The following is a 20,784-nucleotide window of genomic DNA, read 5'->3' on the forward strand; positions in this document are numbered from 1 at the left end:
CATATAACCAGAGCTGTTTGAGTAGTTTTCTTCCTGTACTGTTCTAGGAGGTCATTTTATGAACTGACAGGTGACTTGAAGGCACACAGACGCTTATGAGAATGAAAGTCTATCTTGTGTCCTTTATTTGGCTGCAGGATATTTTAGTGGAAAAGACCAATCTATAAAGGGAGGAAGCCCTCCTCTCTGCTCCCCCAACAATAACTGAGCCTCACTCCACTTCTGAAGCGTAAAACCTATTTAAGAATGTATATTGAGGCACTATCATATCACAAACAAGGAAAATATTGGCGCTCAAGCATTGCACCTGAAGTATGTAATCTGGAAAGACTTTTCAGCATGACTAGAAGCCTCAAATGACCTTGTTTGTAATACATTTTGAACATACGTTAATGGCCACTCTGACTTCAATGCTGTATTGCAGGACTGAGCAACTTGTGTCCCTCCAAATATTGTTCGACTGCAGTTCCCATCAGCTGTTTCTAGCATAGACATTGAGACAGAATGATAGGAGCTGAAGTTCAACAAAATCTCAGGGGCCACATATATATAAAAAAGCAGTGTTCATTGAAAACATCTGTGTCATATTGGTTGCAGAACTATTTTATTATTTAATTTATAATAATTGTATACCTTGCCCAATAACAATGTTCTCTAGGTGGTTCACAGAACAAAAATCCAAAATGAGAGATTACCATATGATATGTCTTGTTAAAATTAAATTAAATTTAAATTAATTTTTTTATCACTAGTTTTTAAAAATCCTGCCATAGGGCTAAATCCAGTGTTAGCACTGCCCAGATTAGACCATCTTAATGGATCACTCTATATACATTTGATGTTAGTTTTGTCCAGCAACAACAACAACAATAGGTGGGCTATTGAAACATCTTCTGAAACTAATAAAGGTAGGGCCACAATTGAAACATCTTCTGAAACTAATAAAAGGTGCTTTTTGGTGAAGGGTCCACTCTAGTAATAATGCTGGATTACTGTTGATCCCAAAACTTGAGACCTGATCCTTTGGTGTGGGGGCGCTCAACTTATTCCAGAACCTGAATGAGAAAACTACCTGTCAGCCTTATCTCTGTCTTTTTAATCAGTATACTTTCAATTCCAGAAACACTTTTGTGTATTCCAGGAATGTTACAAATAAGATTGAAAACATTACTGTATCTCACTTTGTGGCTGGATATTGTTGGAAACAGGAGAAAGAGAAGGGTTTAAAAGCGGAAAATGTGTGGATAAATGAGCATCTTTTAAGAAGGAAAAGCTGATGTCTTATTACTCAAAGAGAAGACTGAGATGCTATCAGTTTTAAAACTAATCCTTCCTCTAATGTCAATACATATTAAAGCCCCCTTAGAAGCTTTTTATAGGAAGTGGAACTTTGAAACTTAATTAACGTAAATTAAAATAGCATTACACATTTTAGTTTGCATTGTTGTTTCTTTAGCTGTAGTAAAATGAAGCAATATTCATTGCATGGCTACAAGGAACAAAATCAGCCGCTACATTTGTAGTTGCACTAAGCATGGGAATGCATTCAATAAAATGGCACAGATTTATTTGTGCCATTATGTTGTTTCACATACATCTGTTCTACTTCTGAACACATCCAATATTTTTGAAAACATGTTTGATTTTCTAGATAATTAAAATTTTTCTCATGGTGCTTATGTCAGGGTATTAGTATTTTATTTATACTACTGCAGGAAAGAGCATTTAGAAGACATTAGCCTTATTAGTAATCTGTGTAGGCACATACCCACCTAATGACTGTACTTATATGTGGAGTAAACCTTTATTGCTCACTGTGTAGTTGGCAGGCTGCCTGTTCTGGCAAGGGAGTATAATGTTTTAATAATCCTCTTGGAGATAGTAGACATTCAGTGTGTTGTCATAAAATGTGTTCACAGATTTTGAGTGCTCTGTCTACCCAGCCGAAAACTGCTCAATTCCAACCCTTCCCCACTCTATGAGAATGGGTGGGCTGTTGTTTTTGGTGTTGTGCTTAGCTTCAGAGTTGTGCTCCAAGTACTTCTGAGGCTCACTTTGCTTGACAGGGCAAACTTATCCTTATCCCAGCTGTGGTGCGATGGTGCAGGGAACCGTCCAATTAAAAAGATTGTATGTACAGCGCTGTGTAAATTTACAGTGCTTTATAAATAAATAAATTAAATAATAATAATAATAATAATAATAATAATAATAATAGTAATAATGGGAGACTTGTGTTTGTCAACACAAATGTCTAGAAAACAGTAGGCTGTTCTGGTGCTTACTAAGACAAGACATTCTTGTTCTTATTAATTATCTAAGGCTCAGTGTGAGATTAAGAAGTGTGAGGTTCCCTGTAGCTCTATAGCAGGGGTAGGCAACCTGCGGCCCGCGGGCCGGATGCAGCCCGGCAAGGCCTTGGGACCGGCCCCAGCCCGGTCCTGCCGCCGATTGCCGCCGGAGCCTTTGGCCTCCCACATGAGGGTGTGGGGTCTTTGGCCTATCAGGAGAAGGTGGGCAAGGGGGGGCAAGCGGCAGGCAAGGGGGGCAATTGTCTATAGAAGCCTCCGAAACATGCATTTATATTAACATTTTTTTAAAAAATCAGCAATTTTTTTAGCGTGTCCTCCATTTTTTTATTTAAAAAGTGTCCTCCATTTGAAATTTTTGTCCTACATTTGTCCCGGTTTATTTATTTATTTAATTTAAAAAAAAAATATTTAATTATTTATTTTTTGGCTTCGGCCCCCCCAGTTGTCTGAGGGACAGCAACCCGGCCCCCGGCTCAAAAAGGTTGCCTACCCCTGCTCTATAGCCTCTGAAGGAGGGCATGAGCACTAACCAGTGCATTTGTGAACCCCCTGACTTGATGCGTCTTCGCAAGGTTGCACATGTACCATGATGTCCTCAATAGGGAGTAATTTTTCCACTGGTATTTTTTTCCCCTGATATTTCTTTCCATTCTCTAGAATGCAATGTACAAAATGTTGCATTCCAGCAGCTGTCTTGTTATGGGTGCTGTGTTTCACAAGAATCGAATCTTCTGTGGGCCAAATCCAGCCACAGCCCTGGGTTTCTCCTTTGTCGTACTCTGCACTTTTGGAGAGGGTTAGTCACTGTTCTTCTTTGTGGTCTCTGTGACTCACACGTTGGTCAATTTGATGAATGCATCATTCTGTGTGAGTTGCTTTTTTCTCTTTTAACATACATATAATTTACATCTATATGTTAAAGCTAGTAAATGAATAGTGGTCACTTAATTCATTGCATCAAGGGTTTCTGGGTTTTGCTTTGTGTCTTGAGTAAAAAGTAGTGTTGGCATCAATATGCTGCTCTGTAATCATTCTTTTATATCTTTCTGTGTTTAGGAATGTTGGAAAACTGGTTTGTTCTGTACTTGTACTTGCATTCCCTAAAGGAGTGTTGATGAATGTTGGAGCACTGAGAACAAGGACTGGCTCCTAGACAAAAACTGAATTTTGCCTTCCTCCTTAACATGGATGTTAAGACCTAATATGTGTATAATCTAATCATTAGATAACTGAAATAAAAGAGCTTTGACCTTTATTCTGGATAATATCCTCTATATTCTAATAGGGAATAATGGGTATAATTTAGAATTTGGCAACTGGAATTGTAGTAATTCTCCATGTGTGCTCCATCTCATCCTCAGCAATAGCTTCTAATCCCATGGATAGACATTATTTTGCTTCTCAGTCCCTTAACATCAACAGGCGCTTTGGCGGATGCAGCTCAGGCACTCATTCTCATATGCAGTACTTTTCAAAAAGTAACTGTTAGTCTATTGCAGCATAAAAATGAGGAAGTAAGGGAGATCGGAAAGAAATGTAGGAACATCTTTAAGACTTATTTTATTTTATTTTAGCTGATGAGCTTTCATGGATATGAACCTAGTTCTTGCCTCGGTGCTGCATCTGAAGATGTGGGTTTATAATTTCATGCGCATGAATACTCATGCTAAAATAAAAACCAGATAGTCTTAAAGAGAGGCAGTGTGGTGTAGTGGATTGAGCATTGGCCAACGACTCTAAATATCAGGATTCGATTCCACACTCCACATAAAAACCTACTGGGTAACCTTGGGCAAATCATACTCTCTCGCTCTCAGAGGATGGCAATGGCAAACCCTCTCTGAAGAAACTTGCCAGGAAAACCCCATGATAGGTTTAGGGTTGGCATAAGTCAAAAATGACTTGGAGGCACACAACAGCAATTACACCTTAAGGATGCTGCAACATTTCTTTTCCTCCTCCCCTTCCCTCTTTTTGTCATTCCCATATGATGTTCTTCATGCATTTTTCAACTTCTGTTTGTAGCCCTCCCAGGGAAAATACTATCTGATTTAAAAAAAAAAAAGCAAACTTGGCTTCAAGTGACAGGCAACCCCAGAATAAAAGAAATCTCTAAAAAGTCTCAGCCTGCCACCTCTTCTATGAAAGCAATGATTTAGGAACCCTATCTGTAATGGGAATCGACAATTGTTATTTGTAATAAGATCTCTGTAAATAATTGGCTACTTAGAGACTCTGGTAGTCTATGTGTAGCAGCAGCTTCTTCAAATTTGAATGGCGTCTTATTATGCCAGTATGCCTGTTATGCCATTTTTCATTTGTGCAAGTGTCTATAAACTTGGGTATGGTTGATTCTTCTTGACTGGACTGGTTATATTGTGGTAAGGATTTTGTTTTGCTCTGTTTTGACTCTGTTCCAGAGTTTCTGGTAGGAGGTGAGGCAACACTGATCTTGGCAGTAGAGAACAAAACCAAATGAGTAATTAAGTGACGCAATCCTTTGATTATTCTCTCTCTCTCTTTTTCTCTCTCAGACTTTCCAGCCCAGCTAGGCATTCCACTTGCAAGAGGAAAAACAGTAGAAGAAACCATTCAAGTCCTATGTGGGAAGTTAAAAGAACTTCAAGAAGATAATTTCTGCTCAAATTAATGGATGGTATTCTTTAATCCCTCCTTTCTTTAGCCTCCAGGAAGCAAAACTGCCTATATCAATATTCCGGTAAGGAACTATACGCAACTAGAAGCAAGTGCTTTAAGGTTTGCCCACAGTCTTTGTTGATCTGTGTTCAGACTAAGAAGAGTAAAACAAAAAAACAACAAAAACTGAAGACAGTTATTTTTGCTTGTTTTCAACCCTTTTCAAGCTGTAGCATTATAATATTTGTTGAAGTCACTAAAGGATGGCACAGCACCACTACTGCTTTTGAAGACCATGGACTCGTTTAGCTTGCCTTCTGTCTTTTCAGCTACTAAGTGTTGCCCTATATAAACTCTAGTTTTATTAACGTATGACTGACTGGTTTTAAAGAAAAATAGAATGTACATAAGCCTTCATGAAGTACAAAGGAGCAATCTGGAAAGTTGTCTTCTTCTTTTTTTAGCATCGTCCAATTTAGTTCTCATTTTGAATCAAGAGAAGGACATTTTTTGACTTAAATGCAGGTGTAAATCCATCTGAGCACTACAAATCTAAATGTGAAACATGTCTTGGAAGAGAAATTATTTTTCTGTGGGACGGGGAACTGTACAAGGAATGTTTACTCCACGTAATACAACATCTATAGCACCAAGTAAAGGTCTCAGCAATGAACCTGGACAGAACAGTTGCTTCCTGAATAGCGCATTACAGGTAAGAAATCTGAAAGACTGTGTGCCTTTTCATTTGTCTATATTTTCCCTGGGGTATTGCTAAGGTGTGCTTCTTTTGAGATCATCTGAACATCATAGTAACAGTACCCTATTATAAATTGCTAAAGCCTGTTACAAATTAGTTGCTGCTTAATCCAGTTGCAGGAGTCTAATAACAAATAGATGTTTCTTATCTTAAATTCAATCTTTCACTTCTGTATAATACTCTTCTTCTATTTTTAAAGTAACACTGTTTAAAATGGCATTACCTCTTTGAGCTTTTTATATAGGATTGGTCATACAGGGGGAAAAACCTATGGAAATCTGCTCATATACTTTTATATTTTCTATTTATAAATTTTCACAACATGATTCCTTTTTGGGTTATGTAAAAAAAAATGGAAACTCACCTTGGGCAAGTCACACTCTCTCAGCCTCAGAGGAAGGCAAAGCCAATCCCCCACTCACCCACCCAAAAATTAAACCCTGCGATAGGTTTGCCTTGTTTGTTGTTGTGTGCCTTCAAGTCATTTCAGACTTGGGGCAGCTCTAAGATGACAAGGCTTTCTTGGCCAGATTTGTTCAGAGGGGGTTTCCCCTTGCTTTATTCTGAGGCTGAGAGGGTATGACATGCCCAGATTTTTAAGCAAGGAAAAGAAAAGAATATGAATAAAGATGCTGATGCTGCTTACAATGCTGATGTTAAGCTACTTAAATTCCTTTTAAAAAATTGAGTCGTTCTAATCACTATAGTTCACCCTGAAATTTTCAGATACAGAGCAAACATAGGAAATTGTTAAAAATACAGTGGGCCCTTGGTATCTCCTGGGGCTTGGTTCCAGCCCCCCCTCTCCATCTATGCATATCAAAACCTGTGGGTGCTCAAGTCTCATTGTATACAGTGGTGTAGTAAAATAGTGTCCCTTATATAAAATGGAAAAATCAAGATGAGGGGGTTGTGGGGGGTATTTGCGAGCCATGGATTGCTCAGGCAGTAGATGCTGAATCCATGGATACAGAGAGCTAACTGTAAACAAAAAACCCAGGCATTCAAATGTACTCACACACACAATGGTATTTCTAGTTATAATCTAGTCTTGTAATGTCAGAAGCTCTTGAGAACATTCTAAAACTAAGTTGCATGTGCCATTCATCCTGTATTTGGATGAGCCTATCTCTAGTTAATGAGGCATAATATGAACTGATCTGGTGCATGTAAGTGGATCAGTGGTGTGCCCCAGTTAAACTCAGAAGTCTTCACTTAGTTTTCTGTTTTGTAGGCACTAACATTTGCCAGTTTTGAGAAAATCTAACCCCTTAATTTCTCTTTGTACATACAACATATTTATGTTAGTGCTTTTAAAGCTATCTTGACACGAAGGACAGTGCGCCCCCCCCCACTGTGCTGGGGACCAGTACTGTATTTGTTCCCATTACTAGTCATTGTACCACTGCTTTGAGTAATACTGTCCTGTAACTGCTTTTATGAGTGCTTAGTATTTCTCTCTGATTATAGTAGCTTAAATTTGGGAGTAGATAGAGGTTAAAAATGAAATGAGATGCTCTGGGATTGGTTTTTCTTGGATGTTTAGATGCTTTTATTGAATTTATTACTAGTCCACTTTTAGCCAACACTTCAAAACAATAACACTCTGTTCTACTTTGCTTTACAGGTTCTGTGGCATCTTGATATTTTTCGACGCAGTTTTCGACAACTTACAACGCACAAATGCATGGGAGATTCCTGTATATTTTGTGCCCTCAAAGTAAGCAATGCCATGAATTTAAATGGAGAAAAGGAAATCTATAACCAACATGGATAGTTTAGTGAAGATACGCGACCAGCAGCTAAATGTGTACTAGATATACCTGAGAGAGACAGAGAGAGAACAACAGATGCAACAATGTCTCTGGAGACACAGGTGGCCTTGGTGGGTTGGAACATCTTTTGTCAGTTTAGGCTGATACACAATCCTGGACAGAGATAAACTTACAATGGTTATTCATATCTGGTAACTTTCCATTTAGACTATTACAATCCCTTACTCTTGGGACTGCCTTGGAAAACTATTTGGAAGCTTCAGGTGGTTCAAAACAGGACACCTGGATTATTTAGTCTTTTTATGCATCCTTTTGACAGAGTCTGGGCAAAAAAAAGAGCAAGGGAGATGGAGCTCTCACAGGAAAGAAAAGTTCTAGGGTGACTAATCCGCCTCCAGTACTGAGGCTAGAGGAAGATAGAGTAGCACCAGACATCACAAATTTTGTGCCCTCAGAAAGGCAAAGCACAGGCTGGGACAAGCCCAGTAGGGAACCCAGCCAGGATTCTCCTGAGCAGAGGAATATAATCCAGATGAGATAGTTTGGGTGAGGCCGAGATGAGGGCCAACAATAGTGCAAGCTGTCTGGAGGTCATCTCATGACTGAGAATTGGGTAGGGCCAGAGAAGCATGAAAGCAAAGCCTGACAAAAAGCTCTCTGGGCCAGACTAGCAGTTCTTTAAAAGTTCCCTTTTCCTCCACTCTGGTTAGAGAGAGTGGCTAGCTGGCTCTTAGCCATATAGAGAAAGCAGAGAGTTAAGAAAAAAGGGGGTAATGCATTTAGTTAATCGCTGTTATTAGTCATCGATAAGTTTTTCAAAAATCTAATTCAGTTACATTGGCATTAGAGAAAATGTTTTAACTATTGAATTTATTTAAATTGTTTTTAAAATGTTTAAGTTTATTTTAAAAAGCTGTTCATTTAAATAAATGTTTAAGTTTATTTTTAAAAGCCTTACTACAAACAAGCTGTCATGGTGATTTAACCTACTTTGTTCCTGTTTTAAGCTTGGGAGAAAAGGAAAAGCTACACACACTTCTCATCTGCCTCATCAAAAACTCTTCTCTTGCTTCTCCTTTCTTCTCATTTTCTTCATCTCTCCCTTTCTTTAGCCTATTGATTTCCATGTGGCTGGATCTCAGCAAGAGTCCCAGAGTTCAGAACCTAAACATTCAGTTTTGGGGGACAGATGAGGATCTTGTATGTGGTGTCTGATACAGAGCACAAGAAGAGCATTTGGATGCAAAGAAAACCATCCTCTTCCAAGCTGCCCTTGCTGCTTGCTAGTTTAAAATCTTTTAACCTTGGAATTAACTAAACTATAATACAGGCATACTTGGTTAACAAAGGTCCAAAACACACTGCAGAAATAACCCAGTTTGAGACCACTTTAACTGCCCTAGCTCAATGCTAGGGAATTCTGGGATCTGTAGTTTTGAGAGGAGAGACCTTTAGCCTTCTCTGTCAGAGAGTTCTGGTGCCACAATAAACTACAATTCCCAGGATTCCCTAACACTGAGTCAGGGCAGTTAAAGCAGTCTTAAACTGGGTTATTTTGGCAGTGTGTTTTGGACCAAAGCCTCTGATGAAGAAGCTTCTTTTTACAATGTTTTTTATGCCTTCTCATTTCATTTTCCCTTCTCATCCTCATGTCTAGTTGAAAGTGTTTTAGCAGCATCTACATTGGGAAGATGGTGAAGGAGGGTTGGAGAAACGCAGACCTTTAATGCCAGGTTGTAGCAGCATGTCTGCAGTAGCCAATGCAATAAATCTTGAGCTTGGGAAGATTGGGATTCTGTTCTATCTGATCCTATCATAGCTGCATGTGCCTGCCTACAACAGGAAAGATAAACAGCAGCTGCCTCCAAAATTCCTTACTTGAGCATACATGAAGAGGAAAACATAGAGGGGAAAGTAGCAAGCAGATAGATCTTTCTCAGCAGCTGCCCCAGCATTTAAAAAAAAAGCTTAAGTTTCACCATCAAAATGGAATTCAGAAAAAAGTGGAAACTGGTAAAAGGAAAAAAAATCATTCTTGGATGAATTTTGGAAAAAAGCTTTCAAGTGATATCTAGAAGATTCAAAATGTATCGTTTACTTGTGCAAAGTTTATCTGACCTGGTTGCTTCATTTTACATGTGTACATTATTAGTTCTAGATTTAAAAGTTGCTGAAATATGTTGAACAGCTTGTTTTGTTTTGTTTTGTGGTGTAGGAACTTATCCCTCTTCTTCCCATGTTATTTCTCCCTCTGGTACCAAATTTTCTGATAAAGAAATAATGCCCAGGAACACATTTATGGCACTTAGTTAACAGAGGTATACCTGTACTCAAATAATGAACAACAATAAATAGATTCTGATAACCATTTACTTTTAAAGAACCAATTGGGAATAGTAAAATTTGTTGGTCTTTCATTTAATTAATTATTCGCTAATAAATTAATCTCAGAATTAAGTTAATTCTGAAAGTCCAGTTTTAAGCCAGTGAGTCTCAGGTCCTTATTGCCTATGAAGTTATCGAGGGAGAGGTATTATAAAATAGTAGACCAGTTATCTGAATTACCATACGTATCAGGGCAAGTCTTAAGAGTGGGCTAGCAGGGCGTCCATCATGGATACTGAGCTGAAAGGAATAAAACTGAGGTCAGTGATCATAGAATCATAGAGTTGGAAGAGAACGCAGGGGCCATCCAGTCCAACCCCCTGCCATGCAGGAAATCCAAATCAAAGCATCCCCAACAGATGGCCATCTAGCCTCTGCTTAAAGACCTCCAAGGAAGGAGACTCCACTACACTCCGAGGGAGTGTGTTCTGATCACTGATGGTATGTTGTGAGTGCTACACACATATTTAAAAGCGCTACAATTGTTTTAATACTCCCGGCAAAAATGAACTTCACCAATTAGTTCTTAAGTGTTTTTCAGTTTCCAGTTTGAGGCCATTCAGGAATGAAGGGGAGAGGAAGAAAGAAAGACTGTAGCAGCACCTTTTAAGACTGGTTTTTATTTTATCGTGAGCTTTCATGGATATAAACCCACTTCTTCGGATGCACTACAGAGTGATATTCAGTATATTTACACAGTTGTGGGAATGGGATGGAATGTAATGGAATCACTAAATTTGCAAATCATGACCCTTGTCTTAAATATTCAAAGGGCTGCATAAGGTGATACAGTCTTTCAGATCTTTACAATGACTGTTGATGTGGGCCTAGCTAAGTATCAGAAGAACATGTCTTTTCTGCGAAGTGAAATTACTAGCACAGTAAAAAAAAATTATAAGCACTGTAAATATTGTAAAAGCTATAAGCTAATGTTTAGGAAGTGGGGTGCTGAATGTGTTCGTTGCCCAGGACACTGTGGTTCTGATGCAGTGTACAGTACATAGTCCTTGTTTTCATTATTTATCCACAGTATGACTTAATTTGGAGTTGGTTTAGCTCTGCTCAGTGGGAAGGAGGTAGTTGGTTTGTGATATTAAGCATGACACAAAGAGTTTATTTGCCTTCCAAGATTGCGGTGCCAGGATGCAGACAGAGGGTGTTTTGTTGGTGGTTAAGAAGAATGCTGCATTGATTTGTCGCTCCTGTTTTACAAGTTTTTACTATGTAACAAACACAGGGAAACTAGCTTTGTGGCTAGAAAGAGTGTTTCTGAGTTGAAAAAATGAGATACACAATAATTGGACTGAAGGATGGTTTTCATGTTAATAACCAAGTTCGTGCTGTATAGTTAGAAAATGGGTGTTTTTACAGAACTGCTTACATTGCCAAAAGATCTGTTTTTGGTTTCTGAGATTTGCCCCCAGTCACAGCCAACTTGTTTTTTCTTCTTCTAAGCTGTCTTCCTCCAATCATCATCATTGCCATTGACCTCCTCCTCCTCCTCCTCCTCCTCCTCCTCATCATCATCATCATCACCATCATTTTTTCACCTAAAAATTATATAAAGAGAATAAAAAGTAGGAGTGAGACTAACCTAGATTATGACTTCCTCCAGTGCACTAATGGAGCATTCCAGACAGTATTCTAGAGGTAGTATAAATACAGTCACATAGACTGCATCTGCACTGTAGGATTAATGCAGCTGTTATGGCTCAATGATATAGAATTCTGGAAATTGTAGTTTTGTGAGACATTTAGCCTTCTTTCTCTGAGAACTCTGGTGTGACAGCCAACTACAAATCCCAGGATTCCATAGCATTTACAGTCATAGTCCCTTACTGATTTTCCAGTGTGATATGAGAAATCATCTGCAAGCAATATTCCTCTGTATTCTAGGAAAAACAGGATAATCTCCATGCAAGAGGAAAAACTAAGACTGATCTCACATTTAAATGGCAAGGTAATAAGGTTATCAAATAATTTTTATAAACCAAACCAAACCCAGATATTTTAATTTTCTAGGAAACCCATTTAAAGAGATAAAGGAAGTCCTATAAAAGATCACACACTGTGCAGGAGGCTCCTCCATAACCAGAAGGATCACAATCTGTTTCCTGCCTTTTTATACCAGAAGAGATGTGGCAAGATGAGAGAGTGGTTATTTATTGGTGAAAGGTGTACTAGAAGGCAAAACATGTATAGTTGGAACTATACTTCTAAAGATGGATTGGTTCAGTTCTCCAGGTTGTTTCATGAGTTGAAGCAATTTGAAAAGAGACACCTTATCATTGGAAGAAATTCAAATCTAGTTCTAGATTACCAAATTGAGATATATTCTTCTTCCAGAAAACTAAAGGATCTTTGTCTGTTTTCTCAGAGCTTCTAGGGGGAAAGAATTTAGAAGATGGCTGGCCCAAGAAGAATCCAAATTACAGAAATTATACTGTCTGTAGTTTTTTGTGGGTTTTTCGGGTTATGTTGCCATGTTCTAGAAGAGTTTCTTCCTGACGTTTCGCCAGCATCTGTGGCTGGCATCTTCAGAGAATGCTTGCCTGGAAAAAGTTGGGTCTATATATACTGTGTGAGCCTGGAAATGCAGGAGTGATTTGCGTGTGTATTGTTCTGTTGCTGATGGCAGACTTCAGGCTGGGAGGCTAATGCAAAAGAGGATTAGTGTCTGCTAATTGGTGATCATTATCTGCTGGGAAAGCCCTTGACTCTGAGTGATTTCCCATTTGCATTTGCTGAGTCCTCATTTTGCTATTCTTCAGAACTGGTAGCTAAATATTGTTCACTTTAAGGGTTTCTTTTTTCCGGTTGAAATTATCCAGATGTTTGTGGATTTCAATGGCTTCCCTGTGCATCCTGACATGGTAGTGGTTGGCATGGTCCAGAATTTCAGTGTTTTCAAACAGTATTTTATGCCCAGGATGGTTTGTGGCATGTTCTGCTACTGCTGGTTTTTCTGCCTGACCCAGTCTGCAGTGTCTCTCGTGTTCCTTGATTCTTGTTTGCGCACTGCTCAGCCAAGGGCCAGAGAGACTCTCTCACAACCGAAAGAGTTTACCGCATCCCATGCAGCTGCGGATAAGTCTACATAGGGACCACCAAATGCAGTGTGCAAACAAGAGTATAAGATTCTATTCCCACTCTATAAGATACTAGTTCCACTGGAGGAACCGTTGAAATAATTTTCAGGTCTCAGGAAAAGTCTTCATAAAAATCATTATAAGTAGAGCTTACATATACAGAACCCCTAGTGACTTCTTGTGGAACTTCAGCATTCTGGGGAATCCTGGTTTAGAAATCCTGACTTTACACCAAAAGAAAGTTTTATGAACACAGCAACAAAAGCTTGAAGGTATTAGCTGGGGCACTAAAAAGCAAAGTATCAAAAACTAAAATTAGTGGTATAAAAATATAGGATAATTTAATGATGTGAGCCAAGGAGTTGTGGTTTAGAATCATAGAATCATAGAGTTGGAAGAGACCACTAGGGCCATCCAGTCCAACCCCCTGCCATGCAGGAAATCCAGATCAAAGCATCCCCGACAGATGGCCATCCAGCCTCCGTTTGAAGACCTCCAAGGAGGGAGACTCCACTATACTCCTAGGAAGTGTGTGTGAGACTTGGGATTGTTCTGACCAATAATCCACAACAAACTTCTGGTAAACTAGAAAGTTTTATTGAAAGAGATAAGGTAGAAACATTCCTGGTCACGTTATTGAAGAATCTGAGGCACACAAAGGGGAAGCCTTAATTTAAAACGACTTGTGCCCCCCCCTTTTTTTCCTTTCCCTCTCAGATGTCCTCCCCAAATCACCCCCCCTCTCAGCGGAGGCTTAGATCCCTACATCAAAGCAACCCAATGCGAGCATCATTTGGTCTCCGGACATCCTCTGTCTTGGGAAAGCTATTGACGCTTAATCGATGACTTGTATCTGTGGAACCTCTCTCAGTTGTAAATCTTTCTCAGGGTGTGAAAGATTCTTTGTCCTGTTAGCCTATGTTTTGCTTACGTGACACATTCGATTACAAATCATGGCCGCAGATGAGCATTTCCCACAATGCTTATTCAATTGAGTCCTACAGATACATACTTATATTTAATCCCTATATATGTTGCTAGGACACTAAGATCTATATTTATACATAAGCATATATATATGTGTGTGTGTGTGTGTGTGTGGGCATATATATATATATATATATAGTTCACTACTAAATATGATCAGCAGCTTTAACTAGTCTGCCTTCAAACATTCCAACACGTCATACAACAAGGTGATACATACATACAATGTGCACGTTACTAATTACTAATTTAGATGACTTAATCTAAACTCTTTATATCATCATGACAGAACCCCGAATGAATAAATGAATGAAGGGGTTCTGACAGTGTGTTCCACTGTCGAACAGCCCTTACTGTCAGGAAATTCCTCCTAATGTTGAGGTGGAATCTCTTTTCCTGCAGCTTGCATCCATTGCTCCGGGTCCTAGTCTCTGGAGCACCAGAAAACAAGCTTGCTCCCTCCTCAATATGACATCCCTTCAAATATTTAAACAGGGCTATCATATCACCTCTTAACCTTCTTTTCTCCAGGTTAAACATCCCCAGCTCCCTGAATCATACCTCATAGGGCATGGTTTACAGACCTTTCACCATTTTAGTCGCCCTCCTTTGGACACGCTCCAGTTTCTCAATGTCCTTTTTGAATTGTGGCGCCCAGAACTGGACACAATATTCCAGGTGGGCCCTGACCAGAGCAAAATACAGTGGCACTATTACTTTTCTTGATCTAGACACTATACTTCTATCGATGCAGCCTAAAATCGCATTGGCCTTGTTAGCTGCCACATCGCACTGTTGACTCATGTTCAACTTGTGGTCTACCTGGACTCCTAGATCCCTTTCACATGTTGTCTCCTTAAGCCAGGTGTCCCCCATCCTGTATCTGTGCATTTCATTTTTTCGCCCTAAGTGCAGTTCCTTACATTTCTCCCTGTTGAAGTTCATTCTGTTAGCTCTGGCCCAGCTTTCTAGTCTATTCAGGTCATTTTGAATTTTGATCCTGTCCTCTGGAGTATTAGTTATTCCTCCTAATTTGGTATCATCTGCAAATTTGATAAGTATTCCCCCAATTTTTTCCTCCAAGTCATTGATAAAGATGTTGAACAGTACTGGGCCCAGGACAGAGCCCTGTGGGACTCCACTGGTCACTTCTCTCCAGGATGAAAAGGTGCCATTGTTGAGCACCCTTTGGGTTCGTCCGGTCAACCAGTTACAAATCCACTTAACAGTTGCCTTGTCTAGCCCACATTTTACAAGCTTGTTTGCAAGAATGTCATGGGGAACTTTGTCAAAGGCCTTACTGAACTCAAGATACACTATATCCACTGCATTCCCCTCATCTACCAAGCTGGTAATTTTATCAAAGAAAGATATCAGGTTTGTCTGGTATGACTTGTTTCTCTGAAACCCTTGTTGACTTTTTGTGATTATGGCATTGCCTTCTAGATGTTCACAAACTCTCTGTTTAATGATCTGCTCCAGAATCTTTCCTAGAACTGATGTCAGACTAACTGGACGATAATTGTTTGGATCCTCTTTTTCCCCCTTTTTGAAGATGGGGACAACGTTTGCCCTCCTCCAGTCTGCTGGGACTTCTCCTGTTCTCCAGAAGTTTTCAAAGATTATTGCCAATGGCGCCGATATTACATTTGCCAGTTCTTTTAATACCCTTGGATGTAGCTCATCTGAACTTTAACTCTGGAGACCAGGATTCAGTTCCGAGTTTGGCTGTGAAACCCACTGGGTGTCCTTGGGCTTCAGCTTCAGAAAAAGGCAATGGCAAACCTCCTGTGAACAAATCTTGCCAAGAAAGCCCCAGGTTTTCCTAAGGGTCACCATAAATCAGAAATTATTTGAAGAAAACACAAAAATTTGATGATATCGGTTAATGAAATTAATAATGATTTCAAGATTTTTTTTACTTGATCCCAGAATTAAATAAAAAATAAGAATTTTAGAATGAAACAAAAAATTGAGTGAAACTATATGCAATTTATTACTTCCTAAGTAGTTTTTTTCTGCCATTTTGACATCTACACACCTCCTGTAATATCTATCCCATTAGCCCACTAATGTCCACAGCTGACATAGCAGCTTTATTCCAGCAATCTGCACCTTCTGTACAGTGATTTTATCACTTTTTCTACAGGTTTTCCATCTCTTCTTGCATCTTTTCCTGCCCAAATGGTTTGGAACTCAATATCACTACCTTCTACAGAAGACCCTATGCTAGGTAGATACCCCAAACAGCAATATATTATAGACAGTCTTTTCTTCCACATCACACAAATAAAATGAGTATAAGAAAAAAAGAAGCAAATATACAACTTACTACAAGTTTTCCTAAATAGCATTGTGACTTCCTTTCCTCCTCAGAACTGGTTCTACATACACTTTAATTTATTTACTTACGTACTTAATTTGTTATCTCTACTTCTTCCATCTGATATTTTGTAGCTTGCTTATGGTGGTTCAACAGGTTTATATAGAATTAAACCAACAGTATCAAACTAATATTCTTAACAGTTAATATAATAAACTAATTAAGATTCTTGTCTGTCTTCTAAATCCAATGAATCAACAAAATAACAACATTAGGTGAGTATGGTGTTTAACTAGAATGAATAGTTTAGTTCATGCAAAAAGTAGATAAACCTAATATATATTAAAAATTATATAAACTTTTGAACCATGAGGCAGTTGCCCCTCTAACCTTCCAAATTTAATGCAGATATCTTTCTTTCCAAAAAGTTTTATTTTGGTTGAATCATAATCTTTCTTCAAAAACCTCAGAATTCATTAACATGAATGTGTATAAACCTTTCTAGCCTTGCAGCATATGTTTGAGTAGATTAAAAACTAGAAACTATTTTTGCCAGGGAGTAAATTTCTTACTATGTTAGATAGATATCCTTCTAAATAAGACTGCTTTGGGGAAAATATCAGGACACAAACATCACACAGTGCTAAAGGCTGAACAAATTGCAGATTGGTATCTAAGATTAGTTATTCTATGAAGTTTTAAATTAGTAGTGGGAAGTGACAAATCATATTTATAACTACACATCTGAATAGATAATATCCCTTTGATAATACTTTGAAGATACCATAATAAGACTAAAAGGAGGCTTAAAGAAACTGAAACTTTCTGAGATTTAAAAAATGATCACAGGTCATCAAGCAAGAATCCAATGGTCCCAAGTAAGTCAAGAGTTAATGTTGTGTTATGGTTAGTGTGGAACAAGCAAAGGGAAAGCTCAGCTTCAAATCCCTTTAATTCAGGCATCGGCAACCTACGGCCTGCGGGCCGGATCAGGCCCGCTGAGGCCTTCAGACCGGCCCCAGGCCAGTCCTGCCGCCGCCATAACTGCGGCGGCGCCTTTGGCTGCTTATGTGGCCAGCCATCCATCCACCCACCTCCTCCGCCTCCACAGCCCCCGGGAGTTCCTTGCCTGCCGAGCTTGTGTGCGCACGCACGCACGCAGGGGACTCACAAAGAGCAGCTCCTTCCCTTGAGGCTGGCTGGCCAATAGGAAAAGGCTGGGGACGGGGCTGTTTCCAGCCCCAGTCAACCATTGGCCAGTCTCAATGGGAAGGTATGGCTTCCCAAGAGGAGGAGGAGGAGGAGGAGAAAGAAGAGGAGCACTGAGCTCAAGCCTCTCCTGGAAGAGCGGGAGGGAAAAGGGCCATTTCCGGGTGCTGTTTGGCGCCGAAAATGAAAAGAAAAAGGAGGAGGTAGGTAGCCATTTCTTGGCCCCATCTGTGTGTGTGCCTTTTTATTTCCCTGCCCTGTGTATTGTTGTTGTGGTTGTTGAGTGGGTTCTTGGCCCCATCTGTGTGTGTGCCTTTTTATTTCCCTGCCCTGTGTATTGTTGTGGTTGTGGTTGAGTGGGTTCTTGGCCCCATCTGTGTGCATTTATTTTCCCTTTTCTGTATTCTTATTAACCAAGGGCAAATTCACTTCTTGTTAAACCACCTTGACATGTTCAGTATGCATAGCCATGTTACCCCATGTTAAGTATTAAACCCAAAGGGTTTGGTTATGCAATAAGCTTCTCTGTCAGGGATGCTTTGATTGAGAGTTCCTGCATGGCAGGGGGTTGGACTGGATGGCCCTTGTGGTCTCTTCCGACTCTATGATTTTATGATTCTATGAAATTTGCAAGAACCCATGGTAAATAAAGCCACGTGAAATGCTCAAATGTGCTGTCATGTGTGTTTTGGAATGAGGAGGGGGGTGGTTTGGCCAGAAAGGGAAGTACATTTCTGCCATCTGTCTAGGAATAATGCCAAAATGTCCTCCATTTTGATCATGCCTAAAAAAAGCAGCAACTTTTTTTCGCATGTCCTCCATTTTAAAAATATAACCTACATTTGGAAAAATGTCCTACATCTGTCCCGGTTTGGAGACAAATTTTTTGGCTTCGGCCCCCCAGTAGTCTGAGGGACAGCAACCCGGCCCCCGGCTCAAAAAGGTTGCCTACCCCTGCTTTAATTTATAAAGGTCCTGGATGACACCCTCCATTTCTCACCATAAATCTCATGGGGTTGTGAAAATAACAGTGGGGCAGGTGACAGTGCAGCAGTGTGAGATCTTTGGCGCTAAGGCAGGATATAGATGGAAATACTTTATTAAAATATGACAGTTGAAGTGAGTTATTTTGACAATTCAAGACCAACGGTAATAGGGAGGCACTGTGCAGCATAAATGAAGGACCTTTGAAAGAATCAGTTGGTTATAATGACTGTAAGACAAAGTGAAGAGTTTGTACCTTTTGAGCTACAGGGTGAAACTGTATGGGTGAGAACATGCCACTGGCCAAGAAGTTCCAGATTCTGATGTAGTACTATGGTGATTTTCATTTAAAGGATACCCAGACTTCTTTTGCACTCAAAGTGTTTAGTTGCAAACATTTGGTACAGACTTTTTCACAGGTCTGCTTTATTAAGCTTATGTTTATAGATGCCACATTAACATGAATGTGTAAAAATGGACTTGGATTTGGTGCATGTCCCCTCTGTTTTGCTGTAATCAGGCCCATAAATAGAAATTTTGACTTGGGTTGACTTGACTTTAATGAGGAGAATCAAAATAGTGGGGGGGGGGGAAGAAAGCAAGCTGCAACACTTGTAAAGACACAGTTAAATAGGCTCCACGTCCTCTACCAGAAAAAAATGTGTAGATAGTGCAGCCTAGTGAGATCAAAACTCATTCTTTGTTTTTATGTTTCATTGATCACTTTTCTCTGTTGTGGACCTGGCTGCAGCTGCTTGCAAACTTGAAAAGCCTTTCTTGGCCATTGGAATCTACTGTAGCAGCATCTAATGTAGAGCAGGGAGTTGCAGTCACATTAAAATTGTCAAAACCTTTGTGTGTGCTTGAATAGAAGCACTTTCAGGTGTGCACATAGACTGTTCATGGTGGTATCTACTCCTTTTTGTCATACTAGCCACTTATCAGAAAACCAAACCAGAAAGGTACAAATGATGTTTTGATTGCTCTATTCATTCATAGAGTTGCCATGAGTAGAAATGGACTTGAGGTCAGTTAACAACAACAGTGTTCTATGTTAAGCCACTGAAACTTGATGGTGTATAGCTTTGTTATCAATAAGGCATGCAAAACATCCCTGGCAGTTAATACTGCCCTCTGAATTTTGGGTTGGGTACAGTCTGGTAAACATAAACTGAACATATGAGTCCAAACTAGGATAAAACTCAGTTTACATTACTAAACTATTTATAACAGTAAACATCATAGGTAAGGAACCAAAAGCAAGACAAGGTTGAAGATGACACACTAAGAAGAAGGGATATTTCTCCTCAAATACAAAAAGAGAGAGAGACCATGAAAACAGGATACATATTGGTAAAAGGATTAATTAAGTAAATGCATCCATTCACTTTAGAAACTATGGAAAAATATGGTTTTCATTGGTCTGTTGCAATGTTGCCTGAGATCTTGGAAATTTTCTTTTGTAGTAATTGTTTTTCCCTTCTCTTCTCCACCCCTGTCTAGGGTATCTTTAACCAGTTTCAGTGCAGCAGTGAAAAAGTATTACCTTCTGATGCTCTTCGTAGTGCTCTTGCCAAGACTTTTCAAGATGAACAACGTTTCCAGCTGGGCATCATGGATGATGCTGCTGAGTGCTTTGTGAGTGTGGCTTCTGTAGAATGGTTGCAAAGCTTCACAAATAAATAAATAGTACTCAGTTTGCTAATCAGGGACTAATAGGTACACTGCAAACTCTGATAATGTCATATTAATATGAATCAGAAAGTCTGTTTGGGGGCACAGGTAGGATAGAGGTAGAATTTTGATAACTTTTAGTTTTGCCTAGTATTACGGTTGAATTAATAATACAATGCTGTTGTAAACATAATAGAATAATAGTGTTCAAGGGGATCCCAAAGCAATCTAGTTCATCATTCCAGTGCAGAATCCCAAGCTAAAGCATCCCTGAGAAATGGCCATTTACTTTAAAGCCTCCAGTGAAGAAGAAGCTACTACCTCTAATTAAGCAAGTTCTTGATAGTGTTTCGGTGAAATCTTCTTTCTTGTAATTTGAATCCCCTGCTTGATTTATAACTTTACAGAATATTTTAAACAGCTTTATGTAAAAGGCATATATTTGAACATGAATAAATATAGCATTAAGTTCCACTGAGAAGGCGTTTAACTTTTTTCTTACTCTTTTTGAGAGCTTGGGTACAGCCTTAATTCTAAAATGTGGAGATCAAATAATCTGGCCTAATTTATTAGGGAGTTATTCTAGAAACATATTCAGGGTTTTTCTGACTGATTGATCCTTCTCCATAAATTCAGACAAGCTGCTTGCCCT

The 20,784-nt window shown here is 39.3% G+C and overlaps 1 protein-coding gene across 3 annotated transcripts in view; it reads left to right on the forward strand.

The window, feature by feature from the left end:
* Positions 1-20,784, forward strand: part of USP54 (ubiquitin specific peptidase 54) — a 115,342-nt gene that overhangs the window by 42,172 nt on the left and 52,386 nt on the right. For all 3 annotated transcript variants that reach the window (XM_089510806.1, XM_089510808.1, XM_089510807.1), the window contains exons 2-4: positions 4,847-5,661; positions 7,334-7,426; positions 19,962-20,096. In XM_089510806.1, the coding sequence (XP_089366932.1) occupies positions 5,515-5,661; positions 7,334-7,426; positions 19,962-20,096 (375 nt within the window). In that variant the 5' untranslated portion in view covers positions 4,847-5,514. The remainder of the gene's footprint in view (positions 1-4,846; positions 5,662-7,333; positions 7,427-19,961; positions 20,097-20,784) is intronic.

This window comes from Sceloporus occidentalis, unplaced genomic scaffold (assembly GCF_023333645.1).
Source record: "Sceloporus occidentalis isolate IW3139 unplaced genomic scaffold, rSceOcc1.0.p SCAF_2, whole genome shotgun sequence".
NCBI classification, from domain to species: domain Eukaryota; kingdom Metazoa; phylum Chordata; class Lepidosauria; order Squamata; family Phrynosomatidae; genus Sceloporus; species Sceloporus occidentalis.